At 40.4% G+C, this 24769-nt stretch overlaps 3 protein-coding genes across 7 annotated transcripts in view; 2 read left to right on the top strand and 1 right to left on the bottom strand.

The window, feature by feature from the left end:
* Positions 1-10224, bottom strand: part of cobl (cordon-bleu WH2 repeat protein) — a 52540-nt gene extending 42316 nt beyond the window's left edge. For all 3 annotated transcript variants that reach the window (XM_069143221.1, XM_069143223.1, XM_069143222.1), the window contains exons 1-2: positions 10035-10224; positions 9788-9865 (exon numbers count right to left, since the gene is read on the bottom strand). In XM_069143221.1, the coding sequence (XP_068999322.1) occupies positions 9788-9816 (29 nt within the window). In that variant the 5' untranslated portion in view covers positions 9817-9865; positions 10035-10224. The remainder of the gene's footprint in view (positions 1-9787; positions 9866-10034) is intronic.
* A 1726-nt stretch (positions 10225-11950) lies between these two features.
* Positions 11951-16700, top strand: LOC138192574 (C-C chemokine receptor type 1-like). 2 transcript variants are annotated; one of them, XM_069140055.1, is made up of 3 exons: positions 11951-12022; positions 13038-13196; positions 14916-16700. In XM_069140055.1, the coding sequence occupies exons 1-3, from the start codon at positions 12016-12018 to the stop codon at positions 15803-15805; spliced, it is 1056 nt and encodes a 351-aa protein (XP_068996156.1). In that variant the 5' UTR covers positions 11951-12015; the 3' UTR covers positions 15806-16700. The 2 variants fall into 2 exon arrangements, with proteins under 2 accessions (XP_068996156.1, XP_068996147.1); XM_069140046.1 differs by lacking the exon at positions 11951-12022 and having other exon boundaries at positions 12974-13196.
* A 4330-nt stretch (positions 16701-21030) lies between these two features.
* LOC138192561 (C-C chemokine receptor type 4) lies at positions 21031-24353 on the top strand. Of its 2 annotated transcripts, none has more exons than XM_069140036.1 (4): positions 21031-21098; positions 22507-22664; positions 22898-23070; positions 23346-24353. In XM_069140036.1, the coding sequence occupies exons 1-4, from the start codon at positions 21094-21096 to the stop codon at positions 24060-24062; spliced, it is 1053 nt and encodes a 350-aa protein (XP_068996137.1). In that variant the 5' UTR covers positions 21031-21093; the 3' UTR covers positions 24063-24353. The 2 variants fall into 2 exon arrangements, with proteins under 2 accessions (XP_068996137.1, XP_068996129.1); XM_069140028.1 differs by lacking the exon at positions 21031-21098 and adding an exon at positions 21654-21828.
* Positions 24354-24769: the final 416 nt, after the last annotated feature.

Below are 24769 nucleotides of genomic sequence, written 5' to 3'. Positions count from 1 at the left end.
CAGGGACTGAGTTACAAATGGGCCCTCACGCACACACAGGAAAGATTAGGAATGGACCTTTCAGAAACACTCAGTTCCTTCCACTTGGCTTAACACCGTTAAACAACATATATTTCTTTCACTTGCCTCTATTAAATCAGCTTTTCTTTTGACAGAAACACTTAGTTGTTCATTCAGGCTTAAGATATTCATGATATTCCAATTAACGATTCTTTGATTTTACAGATCAGAAGGTGTTTCACTCTTTTTTTATCATTCTAAATGATAAACAACATGGCATAAATATAAAACTCTCATTCCATAAGAATCTATAAATAGATACCAAGGTGCCAAAGGTGCTACAGACTCGCGTGGTCTGGTACAAACAACAAGGAGAGCATGTGAGCAGCTATAAACGGGGATCCACAGTTTAGATCAAATACAGTACACCAAACTGTTGGAGGACTAGTTTGCTTACTTTGAAGGGAACAGCTATAGGCAACATATTAGGCATAGTATTAAACGGGTACTTTGGCGAAGAATGTAAACATGACATTTTTGCCTGCCGTGGAATACTATTAAATATATCTGTTTTAACTGATGAAACTTCACCGGTAATGTCGGTGAAGAGTAAGCAATTGAAATGGTGTGCAGGGAAACACACAGCCTACCAGTCACTATGTTATGCTGTCAGTGTGCTAACCTCTTAAACAGATTAGTCTCAGTGTTTACATATGTGTGTGTGTGTGTGTGTGTGTGTGTGTGTGTGTGTGTGTGTGTGTGTGTGTGTGTGTGTGTGTGTGTGTGTGTGTGTGTATACACACACAAAAAATATATATATATAAAGAAATATAACATGGCAGTACATGGCAGTAAAATATATATATATTCAGAATGAAATATCGCCACCTTCACATCAAATTTAAGTCTTAATTATGAGCTGCCATGTCGAGGAATACAATTCACATTACCTGTGAAAGTTCCAGAGTTGGAGATACCAGGAACCTTTGACAGCTACTACACTTTACACCTGGTGGTCCAAAGTTTGAACACAACTATTCACGTCATAGTTTTCCTTTATTGTTGCCATGGACACCGGCAGACATCAAAACCATGAAACATGTATTTTGATATATATATATATCTATATCAAATTCTGAGAAATGCGTAAGGTGTTAGATCGTTTCAGGCTGTAAGCAAAAATGAAATGCTCTTCAAAATACAGTTTTGGAAAGATCACTGCCAACATGCAAATACATGTATGTAAATCCGTGTACGTCACAGTCAAATTACTGTTGTTTTGTGAAAAGTTAAATTGCATAAAACTGCTCAGACGCGCTACAGACTATCTTCTTTTTTTTTTTTTCCTTTTTTTTTCTGGGGAAAGAAATGTCAGAGACTATATTTATCCCAGCCATGGAAACACAGCCTAAAACGTTCCCACTCTCAAAGGTCTTATTAAAACATTGGAATATATTAGTGCAAGCACTCAATTGTGCTCTGTCAGCACAACCCTCACCAAACAGTGGTCTGATACATTGTGGTCAGTCATGTACTGCCATGTTAAAGGCTTTATATCATTACACCTCAAGACTCAAAGAAAATGTGAGTCAAAGCAGCAGGCAGAGCCCCAAACATTCATGAAGTCAATAAGTCTGTCAGTGAGAAAGTCACTGCGATAGATAGATAGATCGATAGATCGATAGATCGATAGATATAAAGACAGACAGATGTCAGTACTGTGTGCTACAACAGGATCACTGGAACAATGATGTAGTATCCACTAATGAACACAGCCGACTGGGAATGGAGAGGATTAATAGGCCAAAAACACAGCGCCGACTGACTTACATTCACTATAACACTTTATGCATTCTGAGCATCTAAACAACAGATGAAAATAAAGCCTCGAAGGCTTTTAATTACAATTGATGTAAAAAATAAAAATAAAATAAAAAGTCACCTGTTCCACTGTATATTTGATTAACAAATTGACAGACACAATTTCTTCTGTACTGCAAGACCTTTTCTTTGACAAGTTGTACTCTACCAGAAGTTGACTGCCTTTGACACCCACACACACACACACCATATCAACCACACCCTTTTCTAAAAGCTACAGGATTCTTGGTGTTACAGATCTAATCTATCCTATCCTTTTGTAATTAAAGCAGTTGTTGGAGAGTCTAAATTCCTAAAGATAAATGAGCTCTTTGAAGGAATCTTTCATTTCCTGTTGATGGCTTTAAAAGACAGTTTCATAACAAAAAACGCAGCAGTAAGTTGGTAGAACCCCTTCTACCAACATTTTTTGTCTCAATTTCAAAGCTGATGGTTTGATCACAACCATGATAGTGGTTCGATGCCTGGGCTTGAACCCTCAGCTCTATTCATCCTTGAACAAGACACTGAACCCAAAAGTCCCATATAAAGTTTAGTAGTCGACAGAAAATTAAACCAAGAAAAAAATGAATTAAAAACCACAAGATGAATAGAACTTATAAAAAAAAAATTAAAAAAAAGGTTCCTTCTTTCAGTCATATTGCTGACAACAAAGTACAAGAGAAAGAAAATACATCTTGTACACATGGAATACTAGTCAGGAGACACACGAGTAAAGAGTACATCACCTAAGTCAGCGTGTATTATCCGCTTCAAGAACACGCCAGCCACTTACACGTTATCACAAATACACACGCATTACAATCAAAGTCACAGTTGGACACAGTGTGAATTACTGGCATCCCGGACACTCAGCTACTCCCCTCATACTTCAAACACACACACACACACACACACTATCCTGCTACGTCGCCAGCATAGCCCTTGGATGTCATGGCGTCCCCATGGCAACCTATATTTACACCACTTGACTACAGAAGAGAGCAGACTTCAGTTTCGTAGCAGCTGTGGATTTGGATGCACAGAAAGGGTGAGTGACCCACAGAAGCACAAACGAACATGGTCAGAAGGAAAGGAAAAGAAAGAGAAGGACAGTGTGAAAGGTTTTTCTTTTTGGAATACAACATATGCAGACATGTGACCCCAGTAAAGCATTTGTTTGCTGTTGCTAGGCACACAAGCTCCTAATTCAGCATATGCCCTGATGCTCATATTACTAGCCATGTGGTTAAAACCCCACCCCACAGCAGTGCCAAGTAAACTGACTCTGATAATGCCAGCTCTGTATTCACAGCCTTACCAACCCTGTGACTACAGACAACTAAAAAAATGCAGAACATTTAAACATAATATATATTCTTAAATCTCGGATTTTCTGCAAAGTTTTACCATCAAATTTACTTTGATTGTTTGGAGATGTTATTAGTTCCTACATAATTTTTTTTTTAAACATATGTGGATGCATTTATAATTTATTGTAGATGCAAAGTGTTCAAACACAAAATAAGCAGGAATAAATGTTAAAACAGTGCAACTATAAGTCTATATACAGGCTTTGTCTAATGTCAGCGTAAACCAGATTACAAGTTGCACATGCAAGTATTTACTTCCATACTATTAAATGATACATTCTATAACCTGCCGAGTCTGATTTTAAGAAAACACCCTGTCCACAATAATTTTAATATCATTTATAATATACTGTGACTAGAAATCAGAACAGCTCCTAAAATTATACAACTCAACAACTGTTGTAGCTAATGTCTTATTTAACACACTTTTTTGCAGACATCATCAGATGTCCTCAGATTGGAGTGACTAGATGTTTTGATACTGGAGCTGGTTTGCTCAAAATATTCAACCTGACTCATGAGCTGTCATACAATGAAGCAGCTGTAAGGACGCCGCGGTGTTTATATGCAGCCCCAGCATTTAAAATAAGAATACATTACTCCTGAAAACATATAGTAGTTGGGGGCAACCTGATTTCATTATTAGGTGCAACCTTCAGTAAAATAACCACAATCGAGCTCTGCACAGTCTGATCAACAGGAGTGCAGAGTCAGTAACAATAACATAATAACCCAAGGGAGATGAGAAGGCACCACACCTCAGGTGCTAAATGATTTGTTACTCATTGGGATCAATTAGGTTGCTTACAATCCTTTACAGTTATTTGCTGGTTTTACAACCGGTTTGTATTGCAATGACCTCAGATTGAGTCAGCAACCAATAATTCAGGAGTATCTATTTCACACCTAAAGGAGTGAACTCCACCTACTGTAACATCACTCCACTCTATCAGTCCTCTCCTCCTCTTTCCTATCCTCTCCTCTCTTGACACATACAGTAATCTTGTCCACTTGTGACCATTGACAAAGAGGCATGCGGTAACAGTTTAACACAAAACATGTTCCAGGACAATAATAAATCTCCAGAAATAGGAGCAGGAAGGCGCCCTACCCCACTGTCTGCGCAGCTGGAAAAAACATGTATATCTTCCCCTATTCGAACAAATATGAGTGACAGTTCTGCCAAAGACTATTTCTGTTCTTCTGGAAATACTCCTTGGCGATGGCTTTCAGTTGTTCAAAACATTTTGCCCATTTCCTCCAAGTCATCTCCAGTCATCTTTTGATGAGTGAAGTGGATTTGTTAAGGGGCATAAATAAAAGTAGTATTGATAGCTCTCAGTATAAAAAAAACCAGACATCTCTGCGCTCGGGTAATAAGAGAACTCATTTTGGATCCAGTTATCAGCTTTGATCTACACAAGAACCCAAATGATGTCCGTTTCAATGGTCGGCTTTTAAAGGCTATACACGGTACATTTCATTTTAATTTACATTGGAAACAAGTTACCAGCTGGGATTTTCACTGTACTCCAGGGAGGCAAACAGACCTAAAGCAGGGGAAGAAGGGATAATAAAGGATGGTAAGAGGGAATCTCAGGTGGTACGAAGCCTCCTACAGATGGAGAACGTGAACAAAGGCAACAGAAAAGGGTGGATGGGTGGACTCCCCCATTCGAGAGGAGAGGAAGGAGAGATGGAATGTAGAAGCAGAACAGCAGGAAATAATAATTAGTCTGTTCTCTATTCCCTTAGCTGCATGTTTATTTAGAGAGAGCTCCCTGCTGGAGAGAAGAAAAACACTTATGTTTGCACTTATTATGTACTTACTATTATTATTATTATATTACTTACAGATATTGTTGGTACAGCTTTTACTGTAGGCTCCCAAGATCCCTTTGATATGAAAAATTATAACACCAATTATTTTAAAGCTTTGGTAAAATTAAGCTTGAAATATTGTTAATGAATTCTTTACCACTACATGAAGCATTTATAGAAAAAAAACTATTTTTTGCATTCATTGATGGCCTACAATAGAAAGACATGCCTTCAAGGCATCAATGCCATAAATAAGGAATGTGCAAGTGTTCCCTGCTGACACTTTATACCAGTTTAATAACTTGAAACTAACTCGAAAAGTTCACCTGTTGCTAAATCAGTGCGGCGACACGAAGTGGTTTTCCCTTTGTTTTTTTCTGTAATCAAGCAGCACAAAGGGTTACAAATGTGAAAACCCATCACCTCTTGTGCGCTGTCGCACCCCTGCTTTATCAGGCGATCGCGCTGCTACGGCACTTCAGCTGGTGAGTAGAGGAATCCATCGCTCCATCCACTCGCACACATGCAGTCCGTCTGTCTTCCCTCTCTGACAAACACACATACCACAGTGACTAACAGATGACAGCAGGCTTCTAGAAATAAACCTGAGCAGCCCGTAACAGCTGCATCACAGGAGACAGATACAGACTACTGTAGATACTTGACACTGTCAAATATAAGGGCAGTACTTTGTTGTAAAAGGTGTCTGCCAGTGCTTTTGCACAGTGGGGACGCAGGTTGGCAAACGGCAGAAAACAGAGTGGATCGTGTAGTCGATAGTGGGACCTAAGGAGCACGGCGGTCTATAAATACAGTCTTAAAATGTTACGGGCATATCATGGCAGAGTCTTGGAGTAAACATATTCAGAGCACCAGTACTGCTTTATCTGAACACAGACCAAGGACCCAATAATAACATCCTGTTGTGGCTGGCCTTATTATGAACTCCTACTAAAATCACTAGCCACAACATCGTTTGTGAAAATGATAGCACTTTTAATATTTCATTAATAAGTTAACTATTTAACATGCATGCATAAAGAACCCTAGGCTATATCAGCAAGTCTTCTGCTGTATTTCTGCCATACCCTGATCTATTATTAGACTTCGCTCCAATAGGTTCAGTCAGCGTGCTTTGGTCAAGCCGTTATAGTTACAGAACAAACTTGTGGAAGCTGCATCCACACCCTCTCTATCTAAAACAGGATGGCCTGTGAAATGGATGCAGACACTAGCAGATACATTCTGTCCCACTGCCAACAACACAACGCCTCAAGTACACTCTCTCAACTTTCAGAACAGCTCAATTTAACCCATCATAAAAATAAACCTAAATATCCAGCCGTGGCCATACACACACTTTCCTCTTGGCTAAAAGTACATACAGAATAGCCTTCCAGTGTAAGAGGAAAAAAGAGGGAACTCCCTTCGTCAGCAGTGCTGACCAACAGTGGTGGCTGACCACATCAACCTTAATCTTCTACATAGAACAGATTTTGTGAAGGGTGGATAGGTTGGAAAGTTTCATCTGCATCTGTCTAAATATATATTTGAGATGTCAGCTGGGAAAAGACACAGCAATCAAAGATACAGTAATATTATCTTACTTGCTCCATCTGAGTATTTTAAGAAACGATATGGTCTGAAAGAAACACATAGCATTCAAATACAATGCAAATAGTGAGATTGATATTTTAGTCCAGAGGGCACGGCTTCACAATAATGACCACTTACACTGCAGCCAGTGAACGCTGTTGATCTCCCTCCATAGTCAGACGTGCACACGGACATGCACGTGCACAGAGACGGGACCGTTTGGAAGCCGGTAGTTATCTCTGGGCGTGTGCTGAGGACAGTTATTTGTAATTACATACTGCATTTATCAGTGAAATCTGTCTTTGAAAACTGAATAGAAACGAAAAAACCGTGCCACAAACAACAAACGCATTAAAAATAAAATGTGCGACCTACCAACAGTGAAGCAGATGGTTGCACAAATCAGTATATGGATGGTGGTGAGGCTCTTATATTTTTCTACGCCTGCCTGGCAACAAGTGGCAATAAATATGACGGTGGATGATCAGTGCTGGGGACCGAACCTTGTGACCAAAACTCACAAGGTTCAGATGTCATACAAGATTGCGCCTCCAAAAGCAGACACACAGAAAAACACACAATTTCTATTAAACCTCAAACAGCTCAGTAAAACAATTTGAAGACACAATGGAGGAATGCTGTGAATTTAGAACTTGTTTGAGTAGTTCCCTATTAATTGGTCCCCCATTTATTTCAATTAGTCTGTTGCTTCCTAATTGCCTCTGTGGGAGTGGATACTAAAATTAAGACCATGTAAAAAACAAAACAAAAAAACACACATTAATGAAGCTTCTGGGCTAAACCTCACTCAGCACAAACAAACACATAGGCAGTCACTCACAGACACACACGAACACACCAGGTCCAGACATGTAGAGGAAAACACCAGTGTGCTAATTAAGACTGTTGTGTATGCTGCAGACTTTAAGAAAGAGGACTCGTCCAAATGAACACGCACGATGCTCCAACTCGTACCAAGGAGTAAACACAACTCCTGGAGCAGATTCTCACCCACCAAATCATGTGTCATTGATACATCCCAAACAAAGAGGCTTTTAAAAAAAAAAAATTAAATACAGTTTGCCTTTGAGGAAGCACGTTGCCAGATTTTGGGTGGGAGTTTGGATAATCTTGACCTCAGTGCACTCTGGGAAATCATTTTGTATCTGGCAACAGAGGAAGTTGACTTTTGTCGCTGTGCTTAATTGCAGGTTTTTAAAGCTCAGAACCAAGGCTTCGTTCAGGCTACCTTTCCACCACTCCTGAAGGACACACTGTGGCTCTCCACACACACACAGACACACACAGACACACACACACACACACACACACACACACACAGACACACACACACAGACACAGACACAGACACACTTGTGCACCGTAGCGCTCAGATTTCAGAGGGCAGGGACAAAAGTATTTCTCTCCTCTCAAAAGAGCAGTCTCTTCCATCCTCGTTTGTCTGCTCAGCGGCCGTGAGGTGTGAGGTGTGATAATAATGTGTTTTTAATGAGCTGGGTTTTCATTAGGGCCGCACTGTGCAGTAAAGTAGCTGCTCCCTGTGTGATGACGAAATCGAGATCACAACACAAAAGGAGTTGTCATGGTAGTTTATGTGGAGAGAAATGCCACACACACACACACACACTGACCGGATAAAAAGGCATTTCGGTCCTCCTGCCAGCTGACTCGGTGACCAGTGTACTTTGTAATTTGGCCAAAAAGCTCTTGAGTGTCTGAAATCACTGTAATTAAGAGTATCTGGTTAAAGGGACCTTTACTTTAAAGATCAGAGGAGCAAAAGACCAAACCTTTATTCACATCGTCAACACCGTTTCTCGCTGAAGAACACCCACTTTTTTACAGCATATCTGCTGCTACATACAGAAGATGGCATTGTCCACACGGTCATGATCAGTTCACGCATGATGGATAAAACGAACGAGACGTCTAATTTCTGGCCTGTGTTCAGAACTGATGAAGTCAGCAGCGCTGACTCTCTAATGCACGGTTACTACCATAACTAGCGTCCAAGTACCACATAATGATGCTGAAGTAGGGTCATTCCTGGTCAGTGAGCTGCTCTCAAAAGATATCATTACACTCATTTTCTGTTTATAGATCAAACTATTCAGACATTAGCTAGACTGTATTTAGGATTAATAACCCTTCACAACACAATACATGTCAAAAGCCGAGAGCACTTCCCACTGACAAATCTGCCATCGTACTGTATGGACACTGCTCTCAACAGCAGCATATTTTGGCTTTCAAATTTACAATCAGCGATAATAACAAGTTGTTTGCCGAGGTGATCAGGTGATGTTTGCTCATAAGCTCTCACAGCATGTAGCAAAGACAAAAAGGCACCGCTGTACCTGTTGACTTTAGGCAAAATGTCATTTTTACAGTTAACATTTGACCAGAGGAAATGCATGGCTGTATTCAAGTGTCCCAGTAAGACAAGCTGTGAAAGAGGCGTACTAATCATATGTTAATGAAAAGACTAAAGAGACTCAGACTCCTGCTAACAGACCAAACAACACATTAAAAAAGAAAAAAAGAAAAAAAAAAGACATTGTATGTTGACAGCACAGTTTGTTACTGCTGTTGTCCCACCAACACTTTTGTTTTTTTTCCTCTACCAACCAAACACATGGTTAAATAAACAGATTTTTGCTTCTGTTTATTCTGTGTGTGTGTGTGTGTGTGTGTGTGTGTGTGTGTGTGTTGTGTGTGTGTGTGTGTGTGTGTGTGTTGCTGGAACACTCTCCCTGTTGTCAGCACCGACTATAGGCAGCATGCTTTGTAAAAGTGTTGCGTTGGACGGTCATCACCAATTTTGAATGGGCTGCAAATCAAATCAGTGTAACTAACCCCAATTAAATCCCCAGTGTTTGTATTGACAAGAGGAAAACGCTTATTAACACACAGCGATAGTTTACCAGAAATATTACATTGTGTCACAAAATGGCAAGATAGAGGAAAAATAAAGGAATAGAGCCCATTGTTATGGCATTTTACAATAGACATGGAGCGAAAAATAAAAAAATATATATAAAATAAGATGGTTAACGTTCATTTTGAGGAAACAGCCGAAGCAAATTCAGAGCTGAAATTAACGTAATTAACTTTACCCTGAAGGCGGTTTGGAGGACTCTGTCATCGCCGGGATCTCCAACGTCAGATTAGCGACAACTTCGAGCTGGGGGCACCTAAAAAAAATAAATAAAAACAAATCCGTGGAAATCCAATATATACCATCACCTGCGAGTTAACGCATCAAAATCAAACTCATTCACTGAGTGCTTGCTTGCAAAGCCTCTCTCATCTCCGTCTCGGGAAGTTTATGTGAAGAAAAAAAAGAAAAGAGCAACCGCTCACCGTATAACAGCCCAACAAGTGACAGTGCGTAAAGATGCCCGTCCACTGTGACCTGGAAACTAACGGCCGCACAGTGTCCGCGAAGACTAACTGCGACACGAGAGTCCAAACATGTCCAACACCTTGCAGTCAAACTTACTTCAGTCCAAACAAGTCCTACTGACTCGTTCTCGTGCACTGAGTGACTTGTCAAATCCACTTGATAATCTTAGCTCCCTCCTCCTCCCTCCTCCTCCTCCTCCTCCCGGTTGACTTCCTCTGGGATCATTATCAAGCCCACGGGAATTTTAATAGAACTTCCGGAAGGTTGTTTCAGAATAAGAGTTCGTAAATAAACTCGCATTTAATGTTTTCCCATCCGACCTGTGTTTTTTTTTATATTTGACATGCCGATATAGAGGACATACGCGAGATGTATAAACTATCAAAAATATAACATTGTTAATGCCGTTACTTTCCATTAGTTCACATTGTATTCCCTAAAATGCCAGAACTGCCCCCCCCGTAACGCCTGTTGAGTTTGCTCTCTTTTATTGAGAAAGCAGATTTACGTCATTTCCTGTGTTTTTTGCTGCTGCTCTCTCCAGCCCGCCTTCGTCAGCAGATCTCACGTCAATCATCCTCACCGGGAATTCATTGAGAGCCAGCTGGAGAGCAACGGCACGGATATACAATTGGCCCCCATTCACCACACCACAACAATACCGACATAAACATAGCACAGACAAAATAAATAGATACATCAATGAGATAAATACTCCAGCGATGACATATTGTGATATGCTTATAATTTCAGAAGCATTATGATGATGATGGTTATTATTATTATGATCATTATGATTATTATTGTTATTATTGGTTGTGGTGGTGGTGAAGGGGGTCTTTGTTAGGTTTACATAGAACATACGAGAGTTTGAGTCGTAATTTAAACAAAGCTTGAATGCATAATGCTCATCCATGATAATGCCTCATTGAAATGCTGATGAGAATTCAAAACTTGTCTCCCGGCATGCTTTGTGCTACCTTGTTTTGCTGCGGAACTTGCGATATGATTTTCCGCCACAAGAGGTCAATCATAGAGCATGTGGCACGTTTTATCCCATAACTGGGGTTCACGCAAGATTAAACCTGGAAACGGTATATAAAAGGGTTCAACACAGGATAGTCAGCAGAGATGAGCAGCATGAAATAAATGAAGACAAACGTGAATCAAGAAAACATAAATAAAGCAGAAACAAGAAGAAATCACTGAAAGGTGACTGATTATGGCCCAAAACAGTGGACTCAGTATAAAGAGTGCAACAATTTCACCAACATCCTTTTGAAATGACAGGCTTTTGATAGGGATCCCTTGTTTTTGCTGTAATACAAGCAACTAAATAGAAATCTCTGAACAAACATTGAACTAATGTTATATACTGTCTCAATAAAAACAAAACAAACAAAGTATCCCATCACCAAAACGGACTTGAACATGCAATCACTCGCTCCTCATTTTTCTTAGTAATTATAAACTGGTTAAATCTAACTTTTTTTTGTAGGAGTAAATATTTGTCAAATAAAAAAGAAAGAAAGAAAGAAGTAATAAGAGCTTGAATTACCATAATCAGTGAGAAAACACACAATTGTACAAACTCTTAACGTTTTGGATGAATCAAAACTGTTAAAATATATGATATAATTGTGATAATAATGATATAATTGTGACCATATTAGTACAAGCTTTTTGTTTTGTTCATCTTTGTGTTTGCTGTTTTGTTCATCTTTGTGTTTGCTAGCAAGCTTGTAGGTGTGAAATGTGGCTCCTGATAAGGATCTCACTGGGGAACTTACAGGAAGCTACAGAACATCTCTGTTGCTTTGCTTCTCATTATTAGGGGTCTGATCACTTTTAGTCAGTTAGTTCATCACTGTACATTTCAGGATATCACATCAATCCAGAGCTTTGAACTGCATCACAGAGCATCACTGAGATATCACCATGTCAGGTGAATACTTTTGAGCAATCACACCAATTTGTGAATATTTATAGGTCAATGTTTTGCAGACTTGTTAAATATATTTTTGGTTTAATGTGTGGTGTTTAAGGCTTATTACACTGCTGTCATGATTAGAAGCTAAATGCTTTAATTCAGATTTGGAGTTTTGGGTTCATTGTTTGGAAGAGATAAATATATATATATGTATATATATATATACATATATATATATAACTACCTTATAGTATATACAGAAAAGTATGATCACAAATGGTCCTTTATTTACTACATTTGCTAGACAATATAACGATAACTAATGTAAAATAAATAATATGTTGAACACATCGTAAGCACATAGAAAAAGATCCATAAGCAAACAGACCAAAAGGAACAGCAACTGTCCGTGCACCAGCTGAAATAGTCAGGTGTATGATGGTGTATAGTGAGGTGACAGCCTGACACGTCCCATCTTAACGCTGGTGTTTACAATGGTGATGTATCGTTTGTTATAATCTTAACAAAAAAATTTCCCCTCGGGGATTAATAAAGTATATACCTACCTACCTACCTACCTAATGCAGGACAAATGTTTGCAAAAGCGGAGTAAATTACGAAGGACAACCAGCAGGTGGCATAATAACCTCCATTATCGACTGACTGACAGTGGTAACCATGCAGATAGTTTTGCTCTTTTTTTTTTTGCAGATGGATTTGGTTTATCATTTAGTCTTATTTATGTTTTGAGACTTCCATCTCAGAGATATCTGCCTTTAAACTACGCCAAGTGGAGCTGAGAGGAACATTTCTTTCTTTCCCTGTACTCCGTGAGTACAGTTGATTGTTGTTGTTTTTTTTTTACTTAATGCTGTAAGCGCCCCGAACCGAAATCCATTCTCCTCCACCAACAGCATATGTCTACAGGCAACATGGCCGTTTATACACAGTCTCTTTACTGTTTCTGTATATTTAAAATAAGGTGTGATGTTGTAAATGTTGGAATTACAAGAAAAATCTCTCTCCGCAGGTGAAGACATAAATGCCACTGCCACCGCACCGTATGATTATTCATCGTACTATGAAGACAATGTAAGCTTCAGTCCTTGCAACTATGTCGACACGCAGAACTTTAGCAGGGTGTTTCTGGCCACTCTCTACAGTTTGGTTTTCATCCTGGGCTTCATAGGTAAGTGTGTGTGTGTTCGTATTGTATGTATAACACAAGTCTGTTTCATTGCAAGGACCTTCCTCCTAATTAGAACAGACAGGAAGTCCCCATCTTGCTCATAATATAAATTCAGGGAGAAGACTTGAATTGTTTGTGTGGAGCGTGTGCGTGTGTGTGTGTGGTGGTGGTGGTGGTGGGGGGGGGGGGGGTGAGCAGTGGTGTCAGACAGAGAGCCGAAAGAGAGAGAGAGAGAGAGGGGGGGGGGGCGCGGGGGGGAGTGACTGTGTCAATAACTTTACATGTAGACCAGGGGTCTCAAACTCGCGGCCCGCGGGCCAATTGCGGCCCGCGAGACGATATTTTGTGGCCCCCACCTTAACATGAAAGTTTAATGTTCGTGCGGCCCGCGAGTTTTATATGAATGGCACTTTCCAGTGTTGTGTGCGGAGCTGAACGAACCGACCAATCACGGTGGGGTATATGGCTCTCGGGGGCGAGACATCGACCGGGCTTGATGCAAGCAGAGAAACATTTCACAATGACTGAAAGTTACAGCAGCGTCGCCGTGGAGTTTTCTTCCGGGCCTGGCTGGCTGCCTCGTTTCTATTCGGCAAACGCGGACATCCGTCCCAGCGCGCTGCGTTCACAACACTTCCAAAAAAAAGTTTTTTAAGTTGCTGCCCAGCGGGACATTATATGTATATATGTCTCTCTCTGACAAAATAAATCAAAGTGATGCGTACGCGGCGAGATAAAAGAAAGGAAATAATGTAGCCTAATGTGGTCTGCAGTCACACATACCGACACCTGTCCGTCGGCAATAACAGTCCCCGATAACCCGGACCAATTATAGGGTCGCACCGTTATTTGGGGGGGGGGGGGGGGGGGGGGGGTCATTATTTTTGTTATTTGCATTGCCTCACACGATGAACACTACATATATTTTTATATGATGTCATAAACACGGCTAAACACGACAGTGACACCAAGTGGAATTAAAATATATTCCACAGCCCCAAACATGTCTTTTTCAAAGCCTGCAGTGAAGAGAAAGGTTGGTGATGAGCACAGACAATCCCAGGAAAAGTGGGAGATGCAATATTTCTTTGTTGAGCACAGGGGCACCCCGACGTGTCTTATTTGCACAGAGAAAGTTGCGGTGCACAAGGAATACAATTTGAAACGTCATTACACAACTAGACATGCTTGAGGAGTATGCAAAATACCAGGGATGCTATGCGAGAGGAAGCGCTGCCAGGTCTCTAGCAGCAAGGAGTAGGCAAGAGAAGCCATGTTCAGAAGAACAGTTCATGTTCTTCAATGTTCCATTCATGTTCAGGACAATTCATGTTCAGAAGAACCCATTGAGGTTAAAGAACTGTTAATAAAGACGTTTAAATCTGAATACAGCAGATATAGAAGGCTGAAGAAACCACACATAGTTGCTGACGAGAGAAATCTAATTATTATTATTTTATTTATTACTGATTTATTTACTTATTAATTCTTAATTTGTTTATTTATTTTTTCCATCTTATTTTGTGTTAAAAAAATAAAAATAAAGACATTTGAGAAGATTGGAATTTTTTTTAACAAAGCTTTTCTTGTGGAATACCCGATGCGGCCCAGCCTCACCCAGACTCTGCCTCCAGCGGCCCCCAAGTAAATTAAGTTTGAGACCCCTGATGTAGACTAATGTATGGAGCTGAAGGATTTAAATGTTCTTTTTCTCCCAAGGTAATGGCCTTGTGGTGTGTGTCCTGGCGAAGCACCGCAGCCAGACCAACTTGACAGACATCTGCCTCTTCAACCTGGCTCTCTCCGACCTCCTCTTTGTCCTCACACTGCCTTTCTACACTCACTACACTGTTGTCACACAGTGGCCTTTCGGAGACTTTATGTGCCGTTTTGTCTCTGGCTCCCACCAGTCCGGCTTCTTCAGCAGCATCTTCTTCATGGTCGCCATGACGCTGGACCGCTACGTGGTCATCATGCACGCTCACAGGCTGGCACGATATCGCACAATAAAGGCAGGAATTGCTCTAACCTTGTTTGTCTGGATGCTGAGCTTGTTCATCTCTCTGCCGGATTTCATCTTCACAACGGTGACAAATAACTCTTACGGGCAGGGATGTTCCTACAACCCCAAAAACGAAGACTGGAAACAGTACAGCCTGGTTACAACAAATGTTCTGGGTCTTGTGATTCCCTTGTTGGTGATGGTAGTTTGCTATTCGAGGATCATCCCCATACTGGTGAACATGAGGACTGCAAAGAAGCATCGCGTAGTCAAGCTGATCATGTTTATAATGTTTGTCTTCTTCTTGTTCTGGGCCCCATATAACATCTCCCTTTTGTTGAAGTTCCTGCAGTCTAAAGATAAAATACCAAACAACTGCGCCTGGGACAGAAATCTAAGGTTGTCAACAGCAGTGACTGAGGCCTTTGCTTACACTCACTGCTGCCTGAACCCCATCATATATGCCTTTGTGGGACAGAAGTTTATGAAACGAGCCTCGCAGCTGCTGAAAAAGTGGGTGCCTGGCTCCACCAGAAATTTTCCAGATAGCTCATTCAGGAAAAGCTCAGTTGCGTCAAGGTCCTCTGACGTCACTTTTATCATGTAGGAGGCGGCAGATGACTTTTTTTTTTTTTTTTTTTATCCCGTTAGCCTTGCTCTTACTGCAGACCATGCATTGTTCATGTTGCAATCATTTGATTTGTTGGTTTGTTTGTTTGTTTTTCACTTCCACTTTCCACTCATGACAGGGTTACTCAACAATGTCTCATCTTTAAAAGCTTCTCTGAGCCCCTTTTGATTTTATCTGTTCTTTGAATTTGCAAAGGATTTTATTTTGACCATAAAGTCTCAGATGTGTAGCCATTTATTTCCATAGTGTGACTTGATAGTACCATCATCTTCTGTATAATCTTAAGTATTTTCTAAATTCTCCGCAATACCCCTCCTACTCCTGCTAACATTGTAGGAAACAAAACTCAGCCTGTAACCACAACGCTTGCTTGCCTGTGCCTATAACATCTTGACACATTTCTTGATGAGCCAGCAAGTTGGCAAAAACACATCATTCAAAAAAAAACCCTACTGTTTTACAACTTTTTATTTTTCATTTGTGTGGAAAAACTTTTTCCTTCAAATGTGTGATGATAATTTGAAGCTACGGAGGTGGAACTTTATCATGTGTCATGGTTTTCAATCTATTGATATGGAACAAATTTGCTACCATTGTTTTATGCCTGACTTTTGTGTATATATATGTACATTATATTGCATCCTTACATTCTCTTTATTTTCCTGTTATTAATTGTACTGCCATTTTACATCTCTTTCACACATTTCAGCTTAAATGTTCAGTTGCTGATTTTTTAGGTTTCATCTTTTAAGTTGTGCTTTTTTTTTAAAAGTTACTTGCAATGACGAGTTTATTAAAGTTTGACATCCGGTCATCTCCTCTCCTACATTTTCTTGAGACGTGAATTTATACCACTCATCTTCCACTTACTAAAGCCAGCTGTTCACTGTCGTTTTGGAGAAGTTGTTTGTTCTTTTTTTTTTTGTGAAGGTTAGTTTGCAGTTGACACTGCCACGGACAGTTGCTAAGGATAAATTAAACAAATTGCAAAACCTCTCATGTTTATCTGAGATGATGCAGGAAAAGATAGATAGTAAAAAAAAAAAAAAAAAAAAAAAAAAAAAAGGCCATTTGAGATGTTGCACATCAAAATAGGCAATTGTTGATTGGCGTAATATTAGAACCATTACAAAGGCAGCTGGTTCTATTGTTAAGGAGAAACTATATGAAACCCACATTAGTTTTTACCAGCAACGAAAGGGTTAACTCACACATGCAGTACTGACGTTCACCAGAGGGGCGCTCTCGTGCACGTCGGGAGATCAAAGCCTTCTCCAGGTAGACGACCCTTTATGTCTCCAATGAAACAGCATCATGATCTACACCAGGGGTGGCCAACCCGCGGCTCCCGAGCCGCATGCGGCTCTTTTACGTTCATATCAACATTTGTGTTTGTGTTTTTTTTTTTGTGCGTGTTCGTTTCGCTTGAGTTCAATATGGTATTTTCGTCAAACGCGCATGCGCATGAGGTGAAATTCCGCAAAGCAGAAGGGGCAAACCCATTGGAGTAAACAATTAGTGTCAATTTCGCTCTCAAAATGGCAGGAAAAAATGCACAGCTAAACGAAAATATGAAGATGAACACAGGACGTTTTTAACAGAGTGGGAAAGTTTATATTTTTTTTGTTGAACGTAATGGCGAGCCAGTCTGCCTGATATGTCAGACGTCATTAGCGCATTTCAAAGCTTCAAATCTTCAGCGCCACTTCAGCTCACTCCACGCTAACATCGACCAGGGATTTCCAAAAGGGACTGAACTTCACAAGCACAAGTTGGACACTTTGAAAAGTCAGGCAGAAAAGCAGGTACAGTTTTTCCAAAAAATGACGAAGCACTCAGAGACTGTCACGCTTGCATCGTATCAACTGGCTTGGGACATTGCACGGGCTAAAAAACCATTTAATGAAGGGGAGTTCGTTAAAAAATACCTCAGTGACGTTGTTGAAATCTTGTCTCCTGAAAACGACAAACATAAACGGATGGTATCAGATGTCCAACTGTCCCGCCACACTGTTGAACACAGGATATCGGACATTAACACGGCTGTTGAATCACAGCTGCACTCTGACCTTCAAGCATGTGAGTATTTTAGTGTCGCATTGGATGAGAGTTGTGACGTACAAGACGAGCCTCAGCTGGCAATATCTACACGGTCTGTGTCAAAAGATTGTGTGATCAAAGAAGAACTCCTTGATGTTGTGCCATTAAAAGACAGAACCCGTGGCATAGATGTGAAAGAAACAATGATGGCTGCATTTGCAAAAGCAAATCTGCCCACACCGAAACTAACTGCAGTAGCCATGGACGGAGCGCCGGCCATGATCGGATCTGTGGACGGACTTGTGGGGCTGTGCAAAGCTGACCAAACATTTCCCCAGTTTTGGGATTTCCACTGCATCACCCACAGGGAGCAACTCGTGTCTAAATCATTGAATTTAGACAACGTCATGAAGCCTGTGATGGAAATCGTCAACTACATCCGCACACATGCGCTGAACCACAGGCAACTCAAGGATCTCATCGCTGAGCTGGACCAAGGACTTCCAGGTGACCTGCCGCTGCACTGTGAGGTGGCTGTCCAAAGGCAAGGTGCTCGCTCGCTTCTTTGAGCTTTTGGATGCCGTGAAACTGTTCATGGAAGAGAAGGACAAGGACTATCCCGAGCTCTCGGACCTCGAGTGGATTATGGATCTGGCCTTTTTGGTCGACATGCTGTGTCACTTGGACAGACTGAACCTGACCCTGCGGGGTAAGTTAAAAATGCTGCCTGACCTGGTGCAAAGTGTGTTTGCGTTTGTCAACAAACTGAAGCTGTTCAAGGCGCATATTCAAAAGGGAGATTTAACGCATTTTCCCACTCTGCTAAAAGCCAGCGGGCAAGTCACCAGCGCCGCCCTGAATAAGCAAAGAGCCAGATATGCAACACTGGTTGAAAACCTGCACGAAAGCTTTGTGACCCGGTTCCGTGATCTACAACTGAAAAGGCCACAGATGTTCCTCGTCGACCCATTTAATGCGGAGACGGACTGTTTGAAAGCCCCGCTAGTCACAGATGAGGCCGCGGCTGAGTTGGAGATGATCGATCTTTGTGAGGAGGACCAACTGAAACCTGCTTTAAGGGAAGGGACCATTGAGTTCTGGAAAAGTGTGCCAATGGAAAAATACCCCAATGTCAAACGGGCTGCGCTTAAGATACTGTCAATGTTTGGGTCAACATACGTCTGAGTCTGTGTTTTCTACCCTGAAACACGTGAAATCAAAGCATCGATCTTTCTGACTGACACCCATGAGAAAGAATTGCTTCGAGTGGCAACAACAGAATACAAGCCAGATCTGAAGAGGATTGTTCAAGGCAAGGGATGCCAGAAGTCCCACTAAGCAACATGCATAGTAAAAGAAAAACACTATTGTAAATTATTATGTTTTTGTTTGTGGACTTTGTTGAACTGAGAGTTTGTGTGTGTGAGACAGTGCACACAATGTTCATTGTTGAAAATGACTGGCCTGTGGTCTTAGTACTGTAGGAGTCAATTTCTGTCATTATCATGTTTGTGGTCACACAATAAATTTGGCTGAGCAGAGGTGTGTGTGTAAGAGGAAGGGATGGGGTGATTTTCATGTGTATGATGTGGCTCTTTGCGGTAACACAGTAAAAAATGTGGCTCTTAGTCTCTGACTGGTTGGCCACCCCTGATCTACACTGAAGAATCTCATTTGGTTGATTTTTTTTTCTCACTGCTTTTGAGGAGCTTTATTTATTTGATCGTTAACCAGACCGACTCCGAAGGAAGAAGTTTATTTTAAGTCTGAGAAGAGTCTCCGGTGAGCCGTTTGCTGTAGAGCTACAAAGGAGGACAGTTGTAAACAGTTGTTTAGTTGGGCTAAAGACATCTATCAGGAGAGAAGAGAAAAAAATAACCAGTCGGAGGTAAATATTAATTTGTTGTTGAATATTATTTTACGGGGTTGATATCTGTGATTGTGGCGCTACATGTGCGCGACGGGGCTATCTAAGCGCTGAGGGGTTAATGCGTCGGGACCTGTTGAAGCCGAGCGGGAACGATGACGTCATTTTCTGGTTTTTAGCGCCAGAAGTAAACTGGTCAGATTGAGAACAGCTGTTGAGTGTGTTGCTTAGTAACGGTGGACGTTTAAATAATGCCTGTTAGGTATAAGTGATGGATGTCACTGAGACATGAGTACATGTGTGTGTGAAATATGTTAATATTGACCATAGTGAATAATATTATATATATATATATATATATATGTGTGTGTAATACTATTTTACTGGTCATTTACTGTTACACCAACGATAGAGTTTATAAATTACAGTACTGACATCATATTCAATTCTGCTGTATGCAGATTTAAAAACAATTTTTTTTTTTTGTATGGATCTGTGATGGAGACAGCGATCCCCACTAAACCTCCACAGAGCGCTGGAGCTGAGTGACCCTGCGACCCCTGATCACCTGATCACTGTGGGTGAAGCTGCATTTGGGCTTCTTGGATTCTCCTGCCGGAGCACCGACGAGCAAAAAGATTCAGATCAGAGTTAGTCTGAGAGCCTCCAGACGTACACTACCTGGTAGTAGACTGAAAGACAATAGACTGAAACTGACTGACTGGGAGAGAAATACCGGTATTGGGGTTATTATTTGACAAGATTTTTCTTTTATGTTGTTCCCTTGATTTTCTGTGCGTGTGTTAATAACTATAATAAATTGCAGTTCAGTTCCTTGTTTTAAACTACAAACATTTGCCGTGTTTCCTTCACTCCCAGAGCGACCTAAAGACAGTCCTAAAACACAGGAAATCTAGTGTGTTACATAGACTACATATAGATTTCAATAAATCTGAGCATATCTAAGTTGAGCAAGTTAGTGCTAGTGCCTGAAGTTTCTACTCAGCTAAATGCTGTTTTGACAAAAAAAAGAAAGAAAAAAGAACAGAAACATCTCTTCAGAGGTATATTTGAAAAGACCAAAGAAAAAGAGAAAAGGTCCTCATTAGAGTATAGATTCCCCTACAATCTTTTCTGTGCCTCCTGCACACAGGGACATTTCTCAGAAAACCTCATTGACACCTCTGCAGGATGAACACAATACAGAGGAAATGACAAAACCCAGAATTCACCTAACAAGAAATGAGCACTGCAGCAAACTTTGGCACAAAAAGATTGCAATGCAAACGACAGGATGATGTAAATCGTGGTGCACCATTCAACAACACAAATTCAGGAGCAGTTATTTTGTCAAAGCATGTGGTAAGCACTTTAACATTTGGATTTCTAAATGTTTACCTGTTCTTTACTTCTTTATCTCATTCACCTCCTACACCTAAAACCTGTGAGAAGTTGAGGCTTGATGTGCGTGTGTGTGTGTGTGTGTGTGTGTGCGTAAACTGTGGCAGCCACAGGAAGTGAGGGTCGATAGCAGGTGGTTCTGTACATGTTGATAGTGACAGAAAATGTTTGACGTGGTTTAAAGTAGCACATGAATTTGATTTTGGTCAGATTAGGAGGAAGTTTGTGATATTCATGAACACACAAGCCTTCTAGGCTGGTAGTTGAAAATATGATTTGTAGCGCAGACATTACGCTATATTCACAAATGGGAAGTTAATACTGAATTCACCAAAGTTTCAGTCAATTTTGATGTTTGTTAGAGACCTTTCAGACATGACTCACTCACTGATGATTTGTTTCTGAAAAGTTCAACTTAAAGGGCAGGAAAGTCCAGGAATATCTCTGAACTGCCTCACATTTCAAAACTATCTCTTCCTTTTAAAAAGTTTTTATTTCTCCAAAATGTCCAATAGGGCATTCATTCATGATGGTGGAACAGTGTGTCTCATAAAAAGGAGAAATATAAGATTTCTTTTTTCTTTTTTTTAGGATTTATGAGTGGCTTTTTGCTTCCAGGGAAAATAATATTTAATCTTTTTCTGAATATCAGAAGAAAATCAAATCAGGAGTTAAAGGATTACATTATAAAGTAAGTAGATGAAAAATCTTTATGTTTTGATAATTCAGCCACTTCAAGATGGATAAAGAAGACAAGCTTCATATGTTAATTTTTTTTTTGTATACATTTTGTTCAAATCAAAACAGAATTGTTCATTATAGTCTTGTTTTTCCTTCTAAACCTTCTTTTATTTATCTATTATGCCTGTTATATAAGTGAAGATGGCACGGCACTGAGAAAAGTAAACGACGACTAATGGGAGGGAAAAGCAAATTTAACTGGTTGAGGAAGTTTAAAAGAAGGAAAGTCTCTTGTGCTGTTTTCACTTTTTTTATTAATTGATGAACTGAAGGTCTAAGAGTAAAACTCTGAAGAGGGACAAAACAAATGCCCACCAGACTTGAGCTAGACCTGTGTTTGCCCAACTTGTTCATTCAGTGCCAGGAATTGTTACTTTGGTGCACTAAATATTGTTATTACCTGTGGGATTTATATCCCTTAATTTTTACTGGTTGGCATCAGTTGATTTAACTTAGGATAATTAAGGCATTCATTTAATTACTAATACAGTTTGATGCCACCCTTACTTCTGTATATTTTCTCTATAATAAAAATAATAATCATGATGGACCACAGTAGACCATTCTTAATACTTTTTTACCACTTTTGAACTGTATTACTGACTAAATATTTTGATGTCTCCCACAGGAATATGAACACGTCAGAGAACGACTCATTGATTTACTCTGAGATGTATGACTATGATTATAATGCCACCTGTTATCAGGGAACCAGTCCAGAGTTCACTGGTGGATCCATCGTCTTGGCAGTTTTGTACTACATGCTGTTTTGTCTCGGTCTACTAGGTATGGTGAAAAGGCATTCTGAGGAGTATATTTGATTATTTATTATTCATTTTTACTTTATCAAGTTGTTTTTTTTTGTGTAAGAATGTACCGCTGCCACATACTACAACATTTATAGACTCTGAATTTAACTCAGTTTAGCTTCAGGTGAATCATGCAATGGTCAGATTACATGCTACCAGAAATAATAAGAAACTCAAAATATCAACTAAAGGTTTGAAATACTTTCACAGGCAACTGCACCGTTCTATGGGTTCTCCTTCGGCACATAAAGCTGAAAACTATGACAGATGTATGCCTCTTCAACCTGTCTGTGTCTGACCTGGTATTGGCTGTATCCCTGCCCCTCTGGGGCCCCGGTTCCCAGAACCTTGTGTTATGCAAACTGATAACAGGAATCTATCAGGTGAGGCTGTTTTTATATTATTTAGCACACAAACAATAACAACTCATTCATACTTCAGACTCAGAACTGAACAAACTTTGGCTACTTAATATTTGGAATAGAATTCACAAAGAGCTGATAACAGATGCTGTCTGTGGTAACAACAGCTGTCCTCGGGCTATGTGTGAAGCGGCTGCTGTGTAATGTCGGCTGTGATATAAGCCTCACATATCCTGACAAATGTCACGTCATGTCATGGAACGTCCTGGTCTTACTTTGCTTCCTCCTCTGAACAGTTAGGTTTCTACAGTGGCACCTTGTTTGTGACTCTAATGAGCGTAGACCGCTACCTGGCCATCGTCCATGCTGTGGCAGCAATGCGAGCCCGGACACTTCGCTACGGAACCTTGGCCAGCATCATCATCTGGGTAATATCTGTCATCATGGCAATCCCGCAGGTGATATTTGCCTCCCTGGAGATAGATGCAGAGGAAAACAGCTCCCAGTGCCAGCCCCTCTACCCCGAGGTTAGGCAGCATTTTTGGAAGATGTTGAGAAACTTCCTTGAGAACACAGTGAGCCTTTTCGTGTGCCTTCCCATCATGATTTTCTGCTACGTGAAAATCCTTCTTGTGTTGTCCAAGTCCAGGAATTCCAAGAAGAACAAAGCTGTAAGGCTGATATTCACTGTAGTCTGTGTGTTTGTGGTATGCTGGATCCCCTACAACGTCACAGTTTTCCTTCAGACACTGGAGCTGCTCGAAGTCTTCAACACCTGCGAGGCTTCGAAAACCATCAGCTATGCCATGGGCTTTGCTGAGATCATCGCGCTCTCTCATTGCTGCATAAATCCAGTGATCTATGCATTCGTAGGGGAGAAGTTTAGGAAGTCACTGGGCAAACTGCTGTCAAAGGTGTGCTGGACTTACCAGAGCAGAGGGACTATGAGCCACAGAGACACCACAGACAGAGAGACTTCCAACACACCTGTAAGATCAAGATCAGACTATTAAAAATGTGTCACCCGGTGGGGTGCATTTTCTTTTTTGTTTTCATTGAAAGTAAGAGACTGCAAAGATGACATTGAATGTGTGTGGTGTAGTGCATGTGTTTTATGCATCTGAGAGTTGTAAAAAGGTGCTGATTCTATTCACAGTAAAAACTAAATGATTCATAATGATGCACTTTGTACACAATTAAACAAATATATTAAACATTTATTCAAAGATTGTTTCTAACTTGTAAAATTATACTGTTTTGTAAAGTAAAATAATAGAAAATAAAATGTTAAATTTTTTTCTTTATTCTGTGTCCATTGAGATTTAAACTGCTCAGGTGTATGTGCGTAGTGCGCTTCTACAACTGTCTCTGAAGACCATTTTTTTAGACCAGATTTTGGATAAAACTAACCACAGATCCACAAGTGATGGAAAATAATGGAGTGAGACAATGGATTCCCTAAAGATTGCAAAGTTTATTTAAACAATTTTTAGACTACAACATAGTGAAATGCCTCCGCTGTCTAGGCAGGCTCACACCTGGTTTGGGCCTCCCTGCGGAGCTGGGTCCGGAGTAAAAACAAACAAAAGGTAACCAACAGCAGTCAAGATTTACTTCAAGGCTGAACCTTAATAACACCTACCAGATTGTTACGAATTGCAATTTATGTAGCACTCAGACACCAGAAGAGAAAAGCAGCCTGACAGCAGCTCATTTGGTG

This window comes from Embiotoca jacksoni, unplaced genomic scaffold (genome assembly GCF_022577435.1).
Source record: "Embiotoca jacksoni isolate LCO1_2020_lvr unplaced genomic scaffold, fEmbJac1.0.p SCAF_11, whole genome shotgun sequence".
Classification (NCBI taxonomy): Eukaryota; Metazoa; Chordata; class Actinopteri; family Embiotocidae; genus Embiotoca; species Embiotoca jacksoni.
Note: the sequence above shows the minus strand (reverse complement) of the source record. Positions and strands in the feature narration are given on the sequence as shown.

Coding starts and splice junctions, on each gene's coding strand:
- LOC138192574 (XM_069140046.1), top strand. CDS start 13,004: ATGTTGGAATTACAAGAAAAATCTCTCTCCGCAGGTGAAGACATAAAT. Junction 13,197..14,915: donor TTTCATCCTGGGCTTCATAG/GTAAGTGTGTGT, acceptor TTTTCTCCCAAG/GTAATGGCCTTGTGGTGTGT.
- LOC138192561 (XM_069140028.1), top strand. CDS start 21,734: ATGAGTGGCTTTTTGCTTCCAGGGAAAATAATATTTAATCTTTTTCTG. Junction 22,665..22,897: donor GTTTTGTCTCGGTCTACTAG/GTATGGTGAAAA, acceptor ATACTTTCACAG/GCAACTGCACCGTTCTATGG. Junction 23,071..23,345: donor TGATAACAGGAATCTATCAG/GTGAGGCTGTTT, acceptor TCCTCTGAACAG/TTAGGTTTCTACAGTGGCAC.